This window comes from Ailuropoda melanoleuca, chromosome 8 (genome assembly GCF_002007445.2).
Source record: "Ailuropoda melanoleuca isolate Jingjing chromosome 8, ASM200744v2, whole genome shotgun sequence".
NCBI lineage: Eukaryota > Metazoa > Chordata > Mammalia > Carnivora > Ursidae > Ailuropoda > Ailuropoda melanoleuca.
Genome location: NC_048225.1, coordinates 93,738,939 through 93,752,207, shown reverse-complemented (window position 1 = coordinate 93,752,207; position 13,269 = coordinate 93,738,939). Strand labels below are relative to the sequence as shown.

The 13,269-nt window shown below is 51.5% G+C and overlaps 1 protein-coding gene across 4 annotated transcripts in view; it reads right to left on the bottom strand.

The window, feature by feature from the left end:
* KCNH1 (potassium voltage-gated channel subfamily H member 1) overlaps positions 1–13,269 on the bottom strand; it is a 353,228-nt gene that overhangs the window by 6,983 nt on the left and 332,976 nt on the right. The window contains exon 11 of one of the 4 annotated variants that reach the window (XM_034666905.1): positions 8,376–8,601. The exons of 2 other annotated variants lie outside the window; for them this stretch is intronic. In XM_034666905.1, the coding sequence (XP_034522796.1) occupies positions 8,539–8,601 (63 nt within the window). In that variant the 3' untranslated portion in view covers positions 8,376–8,538. Of the gene's footprint in view, positions 1–8,375; positions 8,602–9,429; positions 9,611–13,269 lie in introns of those variants that run through there. One more of the 4 variants, XM_034666904.1, reaches the window with a different exon arrangement.

Here is a 13,269-nt window from a genome sequence, read left to right as displayed (position 1 = left end):
TTTCTGGCTTACGTGGCATGTGGCAGGTGCACTCGGGGACATGTCTGACTTGTCCCACATCTAAACTTGTGGGAAGCCACCTGCAATATATTGTTACAGAAATCACTGGCCTGAGGCCCCGTCTTGAGATCACTGAGAAGCAGAGGAGAGGCTGTGTAAGGGAGAGCAGCAGCTTTTCCATCATTGCAATCTGGAAACCCCTGTGCCGTGTGCAGGCAGCCTGGGACCAACCCAGAACCTGCCCCGAGGACCTGCCACAGGATTCTCAGGTCTTGGGGAGGCACACGGGGTGGCAGGCCAGGAACATGGGCTTTGGGGTCAGAAAGAATTAAATCCCAGCTGTGCCACCCCACTGTGTGACCTCATGCAGGCATCTTAACTTCTGAGTCTCAGTTTCCTCCTTCAAAAGTGGGAAAAGTCCCCACTTCTCCGACTTGGTGTAAAGCCAACATAAGATGACCCCTGTGACAGCACTGGCCCACGGCAGATGCTCCCTCACCCTTTCGAGGCGTCAGCTACCCTGACATTCAGCCACCCTGGTGCATATCCAGGTGCATAACTCACCCCCTCCTCCAGGAAGCTCCCCTGCCCCGAGTTCTCTGACAGCACTACTCAGTAGGCGCCCACAGATGACCGACAAGATGGTCATCCGACAGTAAGACATGCAGAGGAAGCCGGCGCATGTGGAGCCGCTCGATGCAATCCGCAAATCGCTGGCAGCCCCGAGGCTCACACCTGTCATGTGCCTTCTCCCTCAGAGCCCTTGAAGCTGGATGACTGGATGCCTGGGTCATTAACAGATGGGGATGCCACTCCTCTTGCCACCTGGTTAAACCTTCACGCTGCACCACCTGGGCCCCAGTGCATGACTTTCCGGCCTGCACTGGGCAGCATTTCTCCCAGCCCTGCCCCTCCCAGCAGTGATTTAATAACCTGCCTCCCCCGCTGGTTCCCTTCTGCTACACCCCACCTACTCCCGTAACCCAGGCTGCAGTTCCGAGCTGTGGGACTCAGGAGAGTCCCGCACACCTTGAAGAGAAACCCGACTAAAGGCATCACAGGGAGAAGGGATGATAAGTAGAAGTAGCAGGACCCTCTCTGCCCCTCCCCCAGGGCTCCGAGTTAGCAGATTTCTGCCTCCCTTCCTCCCTCTGCTCCGGGGGCTCTGCTCTGGGAATGGCCCCTGCTCTCCATTGGGCATCCAAGTCCTAGCCCTGACACGAAGACGCAGCTCAAATAGCACCTCCTCCAGAAAGCCTTCCCTGATTCCGTGGAGCTCTACGTTACCTCCGGCCTCACAACACCAACAGCCTTTTCTGTGCTCACACCTCTCCTCTGCCCTAATTCCTCTCTATCCTGTGTCCACTCTAGTAAAGCTGCCGTCTGTTTCCTCCCCCAGCCACATCCCTTCGTAGAGAGGGGAGGAGGGAAGAAGGGAGGGAGGAAGGAAGGTGGGACAGAGTAGGGAATGAGAAAGAGGAAAGAGAGTGGATGAGAAGGTACATGCACCCAAGAGTTGGTGGCTTGAGCTGATTACTCGGTTCCTGCCCTTTGTTCTATAGGACATTGGATTCTTAACAGTATCGTCCTGTTTTTATTTGAGTTAGAGTGGGGTTCTGTTCCTTGTAAGCAACCATTCCCAAACGAGATCCCAGTTATTTACATCTGTATCTCGGAAAGCTCCCTGAGGGCCTAGAAAGGTATTTTATATATCATGTTGTATCTTCAGCTTAAAAATTATCTACCCTAAGAAAGCAAGAGTGTCTGTTCTGTCCACTATTTCTAGCAGTTAGAAAGTGCTAGGTACCTGGAGGGCCCTCAATAAATATTTGTGAACTAAATGAATACACGAGCTAATGAATCGATGGGAGAATGTCTTCTGCCCAGAAAGAGGAACCACAGATGTCATGATTGATGATCTAAGGAAGGGACTGGCTTGGAACACACACGGTCCTCTTAGCGACTCTCTCAACATCAGAGGGTGGGCAGCTCTTGAGACTTGAGATGTTCTAAGACTAAAGAAAAGGAAGTACTCCTTTAGACACTGAGGAAGCAACACAAAACTTATCCCGAGAGGCTGTACAGTGAAGTGCACCAGCAGACTTACAAAGGCTGTTAAAATGCATTCATAGTGGATGCGTGTGAGGGGCAGGACAGCCTCTGCTCTTCAACCAACGTCCCCGTGGATCCTGGACTAGGGCTGGAGGCCCAGCCTGACCCAGGCAACGTGTTCAGATGTTGCAGCTGCGTCAATGGGGCAGTTCAGCACGTCCGGGCTGGGGCTTTCTGTAGGACGAGACAGGGATGTCTGGCCCTGTGCTGTTTCTTCTGAAGCCTCTCGGCTTATCCCAAAGTGTCATCCTAGTGCTGCCGTCAGCCATCCTGTGTGCTGGAGGCAGCCCCGCCTGAACTCCCGATGGGCAGATGAACCAGGAAAGAGCTTCCCGCCCTGCAAAGATGCCCGAGCCCTCCTTTGAGAATCAATGAGTAATGATGACGTGGTCTGACAGCTGTGCTGACCTGGGGTCTGGGGCTCCGTTTACTAACTTCACCTGCATTTTTGGAGACATTGTTCTTGGTTCTTGGTTGTCTCCGAAGCAACCACAACCACACATTTGGCCAAGTATTTCATATCTGAGTGGGCAGGGGTGGCCACATAACTCACGATAATGAGGTCTGTGCTGCCAGCGCCAGGCACAGCAGCTCTCCGTGTTCTTGGAGATGATCCAGGGTTCCAATGGCACTCTAGGAAGGAGAGGCAAGACCCTCAAGCCCCAAACCCAGGGTGCTGTCTGCTCTGACCTGGCACTGAATGGAAGCCTGAGGAAAAAGTCTATCCAGCTTTTCCAAAGTGTTCTATGAGGTTTTAACAGGGATCTTGAGAGGGAAGAAATTTCAAGATAAATTTGAGCCACACTACCATGTTAAATTAGTTCCTTTACTGCAGGACTTCTCAGAGCCTTACCATGTTAATGTGTCTTCTTTTATGAATGTCTAAGAAGAGAATATTGCATGTAGCATTTCTTAAATCCTTTCCCTTAGACCCCCTCTTTTGAAAGCGTCGTGATTCCTAGAAACCCCTCTGGAAAACACTGAAATTATCCATGTGGGGGAATGTGCATTGCTGTGATGGATGGGAGGGTCATTTCCTGTGCCATGTTCCGGTCACACGGTGCCTCCTTTTTTTTTTTTTAATTTTATTTTTTTTAAATTTAATTTTATTATATTATGTTAATCACCATACAGTACATCCCCAGATTCCGATGTAAAGTGATGCTTCATTAGTTGCGTATAACACCCAGTGCACCATGCAATACGTGCCCTCCTTACTACCCATCACCAGTCTATCCCNGGATTCATACCTGGGATGCAAGCATGGTTCAACACTCGCAAATCAATCAATGTGATACATCATATCAACAAGAAAAGACTCAAGAACCATATGATCCTCTCAATTGATGCAGAAAAAGCATTTGACAAAATACAGCATCCTTTCCTGATTAAAACCCTTCAGAGTGTAGGAATAGAGGGTACATTTCTCAATCTCATAAAAGCCATCTATGAAAAGCCTACTGCAAGCATTATTCTCAATGGGGAAAAGCTGGAAGCCTTTCCCTTAAGATCAGGAACACGACAAGGATGCCCACTCTCGCCACTATTATTCAACATAGTACTAGAAGTCCTTGCAACAGCAATCAGAAGACAAAAAGGGATCAAAGGTATCCAAATCGGCAAAGAAGAAGTCAAACTGTCTCTCTTTGCAGATGACATGATACTCTATATGGAAAACCCAAAGGAATCCACTCCCAAACTATTAGAAGTTATAGAACAATTCAGTAAGGTGGCAGGATACAAAATCAATGCCCAGAAATCAGTTGCATTTCTATACACGAATAACGAGACTGAAGAAAGAGAAATTAGGGAATCCATCCCATTTACAATAACACCAAAAACCATACGTTACCTTGGAATTAACTTAACCAGAGACGTAAAGGACCTATATCCTAGAAACTATAGATCACTTTTGAAAGATATTGAGGAAGACATAAAAAGATGGAAAAATATTCCATGCTCATGGATTGGAAGAATTAACATAGTTAAAATGTCCATACTACCCAGAGCAATCTACACTTTCAATGCTATCCCGATCAAAATACCGAGGACATTTTTCAAAGAACTGGAACAAATAGTCCTTAAATTTGTATGGAACCAGAAAAGGCCCCGAATCTCCAAGGAACTGTTGAAAAGGAAAAACAAAGCTGGGGGCATCACAATGCCGGATTTCGAGCTGTACTACAAAGCTGTGATCACAAAGACAGCATGGTACTGGCACAAAAACAGACACATCGACCAATGGAACAGAATAGAGAACCCAGAAATGGACCCTCGGCTCTTTGGGCAACTAATCTTTGATAAAGCAGGAAAAAACATCCGGTGGAAAAAAGACAGTCTCTTCAATAAATGGTGCTGGGAAAATTGGACAGCTACATGCAAAAGAATGAAACTTGACCACTCTCTCACACCATACACAAAAATAAACTCCAAATGGATGAAAGACCTCAATGTGAGACAGGAATCCATCAAAATTCTAGAGGAGAACATAGGCAACAACTTCTATGACATCGGCCAGAGCAACCTTTTTCACGACACATCGCCAAAGGCAAGAGAAATAAAAGATAAAATGAACTTATGGGACTTTATCAGGATAAAGAGCTTCTGCACAGCCAAGGAAACAGTCAAAAAAACTAAGAAGACAGCCCACGGAATGGGAGAATATATTTGCAAAGGACACACGGTGCCTCCTATCTCTAGCCCCACTGTGGAGCGGCAGAGTGCAGGATTCTGGGTTTCCATCGCCCCCTAGTGGACGGACAAAGCTGCGTGATCAACCCTCCTGCCTCCTGCCCCTCAGGCACTGGGTATACTCCATCCTCTCTGAGCAATTTCTGGTCCTGAAAAGCCCCGTTCCCGTACTTGAAGCTCCATGCCATCTCATCTCCTGGCCCATCCCTTCATCCTGACTCCTATGTGACCTTCAGGATTCAGCTTCGGAGTCATGTCCTCTAACAAGCTTCCCTGACTCTCCCCACCCCTGGGGTCAAAGACCCTTGCTGCTGGGGGCACATAGCCCCGTCACAGATCACTGCAACCATCCTGAAAAGCAGCATTTTGCTTATTCGTCTTTTCCTTAGAGGGAAACTCTCTGAAGGCAGGCACAATACTTTATCAGGCTGGGTTCTTTTTTTCATCTTCGGTATCATGTTTGATATATATAGTGCTTAATCAATGGTCAGTGAATCACTGAATATGTCAATGAATAAATTATGGCCATTTCCCTATTTGTGAGCCTGTGCTGGGGTGAAAGAAATGCTGTGTATACCACCCCCGAGCACACACACACACACACAAGTGTGTTTCGGATGTTCACGGTCTAGGGCTAATGGAGAGCAAGAGAGATTACAAGTGGACTTCTGCATGCATAACAGATAAGCTCCTGAAAAGTAGTGAGCACATGGGCCCTGATTTACGATATTCCTACCTTAATGATGGTGCTCAAGGGATACCCGTTCACTAGGAATTTGAATTATGCATTTGCTGGGGCAGGACGATGCTCTCTCGTGATGCCAGGCAGAGGCAGCGAGCCCCAGCTCCCAGTCAGCCAGGGTGGCAACTGACCCACGTAGGACCGTTATCCACACAACCACGCTGTTTTTCCCTTTCAGTACGGTGCTCGATCAATTACATGAGATGTTCAACACTTTATTATAAAATAGGCTTGTGTTAGATGAAGGTCACACAGCTAAAGGTAAAAACAGAACTTCAGGGGTGGGCTGGTACTCTCTCGTCTTGCCATCATCCCACTGGCGACGGGTGGCCGGGGCCGCAGCACCAGGGGTCAGTCTGGAGACATTGTGACCAGGGACTCTCATCACCCGCCAGAAAGGCCACAACCTGGTGACAAGCTGGCCTGGGTCCAGTCACCAATGACGGGATCGGTCTGGCTCGCTCCTGGCCAGCCAGAGTCCTGAGGGCCCCAGGGGCATATATTTTCCCTTGCCTGACGTGAGGGGCACGGGAGGCCCCCGCAGAATGCGAGCGGCTCATGACTGACTGGAGCCTGGGGAGACGGAGGAGGCCCCAGGGCAGGATGGCCACTGCGCCCCACGCATCCGTGTCTGCATCCCTCTGGGCGCGCACCGAGCAACAGCCTTAAGCCTGGGAGGCCTCTGATAGACGCTGTTGAGCTGAACCGAACTGACGCCAGGCTCGTCAAGCTGCGGGGCTTTCTGCGCCGCTACTTCCAGTGTGTTTGAAAAAGCAACCCCCCCCACCCCTGCCGGAGGCTGAGGTGAGTCAGGACGTTCGATGCTCCTCTGGGTTCCATTCACGGAGAGCCCTGCCTCTCTCAAGCCTGAGCCCTTTCCAAGCCCCAGACCCAGGCCAAGGGGGGCAGGAGTCCCCTCGGCGTCGCTGAACAAGTGGGTCCCAGCTGCACACGTCGGGGAAAGACAGGACTGGGAAGGGAAGGGACCACCTGGAGTCCGGACAGCACAGAGGGTGAGGGGAGGGCAGCCGAGTGGGAGCCCAGTTGCTTGCAAGAGCTCAGGTTGGAAGCAAAAATATATACATAATGTCAACTCTCAGTGGTTTACATAAATGAACAGAGACTAAGCATGAATCATAGAAAACCATACATAAACCAAAAGGAATTTATTTTGGTTTCTATTAGATTCAGACACATGCCCCCGATCCCAAACATGGAGAAGCAGTACGAAGAACACAGGCTTGGAGTGGTCCCAGCCCTGTCACCGACCAGCCGCTGTGTGGCCGTGGGTAAGTCATGTCCTTCCTTGGCTGGAACAGATCAACCGGTTCGCAAATCTGGCTGTGATTCAAACGTCTGGGAGAGGCCCCTTCTACTGAGCGAGAGCTTCCTGCGGCAGGGTCAGAAACGGGCATTGGCGACAAGCTCCCAGGTGATTCTGACGCCGCAGTCTGACCAGATCTGCTGCTGGGGTCTCAGAGCTCCTGGACTGATGATTAGTGAGGTCCCAGCCCTCTGCTGTCTTCCGTTTGTACACACATGCTCACGCAGAGGTGTGGGCACATACCACCCCAGCCCTCTGTGCACCCCTCTGTCGGAACCACACTCGCAGCCAGGCTTGGCCCTCCCGTGTGCTGCCTGGGATTGAGTGGGGTGGGCTGGGGGAAAGGGGTTTATGGGGATGAACGGGTGTGGGGGGTGACCTCAGTGAGACCCAGTGAACCTCTGGCCCCTGGAGGAGGACTGAAAGAGGCCTGATAGGCCCTGCCATCGCTTTGGCTCCTTCTCCCTTTGATCTGACAAAAAGAGGTCTGTGGTCTGGAACGGAGGACGCCAAGCCAAGCAAACATTTATAGAACGCTTATGGCATGAAGGGCACTAGGCAGGGTACACACACATGGCCGCTCCATGACAGGGGGAGCCAGGCCTCTTCTCCCGGAGCTGGGCCCGTGCTGGCACAGACCCAAGCCACTTGGAGGGACAGAGCAGCAACGGGGGCAGGGGGGGGGCAGGTCCCCAGCCTCCTGTCCCTACAGGCCCTAGTGACGTGTCCTGTTCCTCGTCGCTTCCTCTCCTACCAGCCCCCTCCACCAGCAGCCCTGCCTGGTTTTACGACAGAGCATAAAACATGAAGATTAATAAACAGGACCATTTATGAAACTGAAAACGCGGAAAAACAAAGTGGAGATGGACCGATTTGATAAGGCAGTGGGCTGGGTGTTGCTTTTGGAAAAGGCCAATTCTTGACCCCCTCCGAAGGGCTCATTATAAGTGCTGATTTTTTCTCTCCCCAGCAGCATGAACATGTGGACTGCCCAGGAAGGGTCAGGGCTTCCAGAAGGACCGACAGAGGCCAGTGCAGGTCAGACACCAGTCACGGAGCTCAGACGGTGCACAGCCCACGCCTGCGGCTAGAGCGGATGGAACGCAGCTCTGCCCACACTCCTCCCTGCCGGGGACGCTGGCTTGCGGGGAGACAGACAGGCCGGGCGAGCACAGCCTTGACAGCAGGCGCAGGGGGCTGGGGTGGCGGGCACAGAGTGACAGGCCGCACAAGCACCGGCTCTGGAAATCAGCCAGCCTGGGGATCGTGCTCCCTGTGCCTCGGCTTCCTCACCTGCACAAGCAGACCACATGACTGAGTCACGGGGCTCGTGTGAGCAGTAGGTTGGACCGTCTCAGTAAACCACACAAAAGAGTGTTTGGCATCACATAGTTGCTGAAGAAGTGTATTCTGGATCATTCCCTGTGGGGGTGACCCTTGAGATGATTCTGGAAGGAGGAGCTGGAAGTAGTCAGGTATAAAAGGTGAAGAATTTGGGCGAAGTATCCAGACAGGAACAGTGCAGACAAGGACACTGGGCAGAAATGCCACCAAGGGAGAAGCTTGTGTCTGTGGGAGCAGCCCCGGCGGCTGGTGCTGACACTGACGGAGAACGTCCCGTGCCGGGCACTGCTGTCCCATGTCTGATGGGTGCTGTCCCATGCCATCCTTACAGCAGCCCCAGCAGCGGGGTACCATTGCTATCCTCATCTTCCAAACGACAAAACGGAGCCTAGAAAGCGATAAGTGACTCTCTAAGGGCATGTGAATGGTGGAGGTGAGACCCAAAGCCGGGCCGCCTGAGTCTGTGCACAAGCTCGAGTTCTGAGCCATTCTGCTCAGGGAAAATGCCTTGGATTTTAGGGAAAAGGACAGTTTTTTCTCACTGTTTCCTGATAACCTCTATCCCTGCCCAGCCCTCCTTCTCCACTAGTTTCTCTCACTCCCCTTCCTTCGGCAACTTCTCTAAAGAATTCAAGGGCAGTTCTATGAAGCAGAGAGATCTGGCCAAGAAGCTGAGGCTCTCGGGGCAGTCAAGGCGGGGGGACGACTCCCCAGGTACCTGAGGCTGGGTAGCCCTTCAGTTGATTGGGATGGAGGAATAACTTAAGGTGAAATCCAGACTTCGAGTGGTCAGGACAAGCAGCAGGGGCTGTGCAGCACATGAGCTGGGTGTTTGGGTTATGGGGGAAGTCGTGCCTCCCTGGAGGTGCTGGGGTACCAGTTACCCTCCTAGCCATGAGTGACCTCGAGGCACAGCACTGGGAGGGAGGAGCAGGAATGCACAGAAGCCCCAGGGGACCTTCTCCAGGAAGCATCTAGAGAGTGGAGATGCTCTGCTCCAGGTGGCCTGGTCCGGTGCGTCTCAGAGCACTTCCTGCACTTCCTTCTGGCATTAAGCAAGAACCACCTTGCCCGACCCCGTAGTGACATCCCAGCAAGACTAGCATCATCTCATTCCTTCTTGGCCCCTGCACCCAGGGCAGGTGGGTTAGCAAGGTCTTCTTTGGACAAACTAACCTAGGGCATGAAAGACTCCTACAGACGCACCTGTTCCTCTGACTTGAGGATGATACAAGGCCAAGAGGGCTGAGGAGCCTTCCTTCTCAATACTGCCCGGTAAAAGAGATGCATCCCTTGGCTGCTGTTCCGGGAAGAGATGATGCCATCGCATGGGGGCTGCTGGCCTCTGGCATTTCACTAGGGCTGTCTCTATCCCTCTTCTCCTCGCTTTGTGCTTCCTAGTGTAGTGGAACGAATTATGGTCACCACAAATATGTCCACCCAGAACCTCAGAATGTGACCTTATTTGGAGTAAGGGTCTTTGCCCATGTAATAAGGTAAGGATCCTGAGATGAGATCATACCGCCTAAGGGCGGTCCTTAAATGCAATGGTGAGTGTCTCTGTAAGAGACAGAAAAGAGAAGGCACGAAGCACAGAGCCAAAGGCCATGTGAACATAGAGGTAAATACTGGAGCGATGCAGCTACACACCTGGAAATGCCAGGGATTGCTGACGGCACCCAGAAGCTAGGAGAGAAGCTTCCAGCAGGAACCGACACTTTAGGCACCCTGGTCTCAGGCTTCTGGAAGAGGACATTGCTTTTGTTTTAAGCCCCCCCTCCAACCCAGTTTATAGTAATTTGCTACAGTGGCCCTTGGCATCTAGACCTCGGTTTCCTTTCCTGCCGCTGCTTCTTCCCATCCTGCATGTGGCCTTCCCCAAAGTGCAGCCCTTTGCTCTCTGTGCTCCCGCCGGCTGTCCTCCCAGCGCCCTCCTGCTTCACCACACACTGTGCAGCTGAGAGCTCACAGAGGTGCTGGCCAGACCCAGTGCAAATGCCCCCCTTGCTGTGTGCTGCCACGGACACGGAGGATGGTTCTGGAGCTTTCTAAACCCCACGATGTCTCATCTACCCCTGCTTCCAGCCTTGCTCTGCTGATGCAGTGAATGACGTTTGTGAGAAGCCCCTCCCGCCCTTCACGCTTGTGAACAATCCTGCTTTTCTCACTAGCTGAGCCCTAAACCTTAAACTTCCCACACTGAGCATGGTTACGTCAATGTCTCGTAGACCCCTCAATCCCCACGCTCTTCCTGGCCCAAGCAGCTTCTCTTCCCAAGCAGCCCTCCTCAGCGTGAGCCACGTCGCCAGTGGGCCAGGAGGAAAAGAGGCCAAGATGCAGAGCTGGTGACCTCCTTCCTCTCTCAACAGAGATACCAAGAGGCCAAGACAGGTGAACCAGCGTTCAGCCTCCAACACGTCCTCCGTAATGCCTCCCTCTGTCTGGGGACACTCTGTGATTTGCGAATTTGTGTTAACACTATGCGGGCTCAGTAAGAAAGTGGAAGGTGACCTGGGATTTGCAGACATGAAACCCACCAAATACTTCTCTGAGTGTCTGGTTTGTTCCCCATGCCCCCTTCAGCCTGATTATCCCACACAATCCTACTCACATTGTCTCTGGAGAGTTGAGACCATGTTTCTCTCCACCCTGGGCATACGGTGAATATTCCCTTTGCCTTCTGGCCTGAGACAAAGGGAAATGGAAAATAGGGGAAAGGGTCTGCCCTGGAGTGTGCAGCCGGGGGGAGCCCCTCAGGGGAGGGACAGTTCAGGGAAGGCACTGAAGGGTCAACATTTCACTACCACCGTCCTAATCCGAATCCCTCCCCAGTGCTTCTCCTCACTTCCTCATCTGAGCCTTTAACCCCAACAGCAGCTAATGCCCACTAGCCATTCAGCGAAGGACCGGATATTGGGCTAAGTGCTTTGTCCACATTAGTGACCCTCACAACCCTCCGAGATGGACACAGAAGTCATTCCCCCAGGGAAGTATGCACCTGACGTCCTCTGGATTCGTGTCTCTGCACTGCATATGTCTTACCATCCAGAAGGACAATAATTAAAGAAAGATTCATCCATCCCCAATGTCTCCTGGTTGATTGCATTCTCTTTTTTCCTGAAGAATCTGGTACAAAGAATTTATGTGCATAAATGTTCTCCCAGTCTTAGAAACAGGTGTTTTCTCATGGACCCCAATGTTTATAGCAGCAATGTCCACAACAGCCAAAATAGGAAAAGAGCCCAGATGTCCATCAACAGATGAATGAATAAAGGAGATGTGGCATACACACACACACACACACGAATGAATATTACTCAAGCATCAAAAATAATCAAATCTTGCCATGTGCAATGACATAGATGGAACTAGAGGAGATTATGCTAAGTGAAAATTATCAGTCAGAGAAAGACAAATAATATGATTTCACTCATATGTGGAATTTAAGAAACAAAACAGATGAACATAGGGGAAGGGAAGAAGAAATAAAATAAGATAAAAACAGAGAGGGGGGTAAACCATAAGAGACTCTTAATCATAGGAAACAAACAAGGTTGCTGGAGGGGAGGGGGGTCGGGGGATGGGGTAACTGGGTGAGGGGCATGAAGGAGGGCACATGATGTAATGAGCACTGGGTGCTGTATGCAACTGATGAATCACTAAATTCTACCTCTGATACTAATTAAAAAAAGATGCATTCAAAGAAAAAAAGAAAGAAATAGGTGTCTTCTACCAAAATGGACAAACAACTATGAATCCTGACAACTGCACGTTCCTAGACAGTTGGCTCTAACGTCCCTGTCTTCTTTCCTGGTCTGTGGCCCCCCGTTGGTGGCATGCGGTTAGGGTTGCTGGGACACCCGCCGCTGCAGCCCGCAGACTGTCCCATCCCACGCACGAAGCTCTAGAGCAAATAACTCTTTGATTCATGAAATCGTCTAGTTTCGAAAAATAATGGTTGCAACAATGTCACTGTCTGGATTACTCTAGGGTTTGACTGTCCCGATACATCATTTTCTGATGTGCTGATAAAATCCCTGTTTTAGGACGCTGACGCCCGAAGCTCTCACGCAGGAGTTCGGGTTGGCTCAATGCTTCCCTGGGTGCAGCCGCCCGGCCGCCAACGAAGCTCAGGGTTCCGCGCTCCTTGAGAAGGTCACACTTACACCGTAGACTCAGGATCAGGGCTGTCTGTGCAGGGGAGTCTCTCACACTAGGGTGGGCGGAGGTGAGAGGCGCTCTGGCAGAATCTCAGAGCGTGGGCCGGAGCTGGCTGATGGGCACCTAGGGACCTGCGCCTCCTCACGAGCTGCCAGCCCAGCAGCTCCGAACCAGGTGTGTAGGCTCCTCTGGAGAGCTGCTCCTGCTCGCTCCTGTCCCTGCTGGGGTGCTGTGAACCCGGGGACAGGGCCATGTGGAATCAAGAGTGCCTGGGGGGGTCTGGAGAAGGGCTCCTGGACGGTGAAGGGCTCTTTTATTTATTTATTTATTTATTTATTTGGATGTAAAGTTCGATGATTCATTAGTTGCGTATAACACCCAGTGCACCATGCAATACGTGCCCTCCTTACTACCCATCACCAGCCTATCCCATTCCCCCACCCCCCTCCCCTCTGAAGCCCTCAGTTTGAAGCTCTTTTAGTGAGAAGGGAGAAGGCTACTGGCTCCCTGAGCTTTTCCTTCTGGAGCCTTAGTCTCCTCCACTGTGGAATATGGGGAGCATAAGAGAGTGCAGGGGTCTCTTCCATTCTCTGCCCATGCTGTGCTACTTCAGAGAGGGGTCTCTCTCCAGTAGCTTCCCTGCCTTCTTGGACCATGGCAGAGGTCTCCCTGTCCTTGCTAAAGCACAGGGATTGTATCCCAGGGCCAGAGTTGTGCCTGACCCCACACTGATGACTGAGACTCAGGGCTGCATGCAGGAGGGATGCATAACTGCGAGCAGCCCTGGGCTGCACGGTAACATATGGGCTAGAAGGTGACAAGAGGCGCCCCCTTTCACCTGGGGCTCAAGCAGCCTTCTCTGCAAACACCACCAGGAGCAGAGAAGGCCACTTCA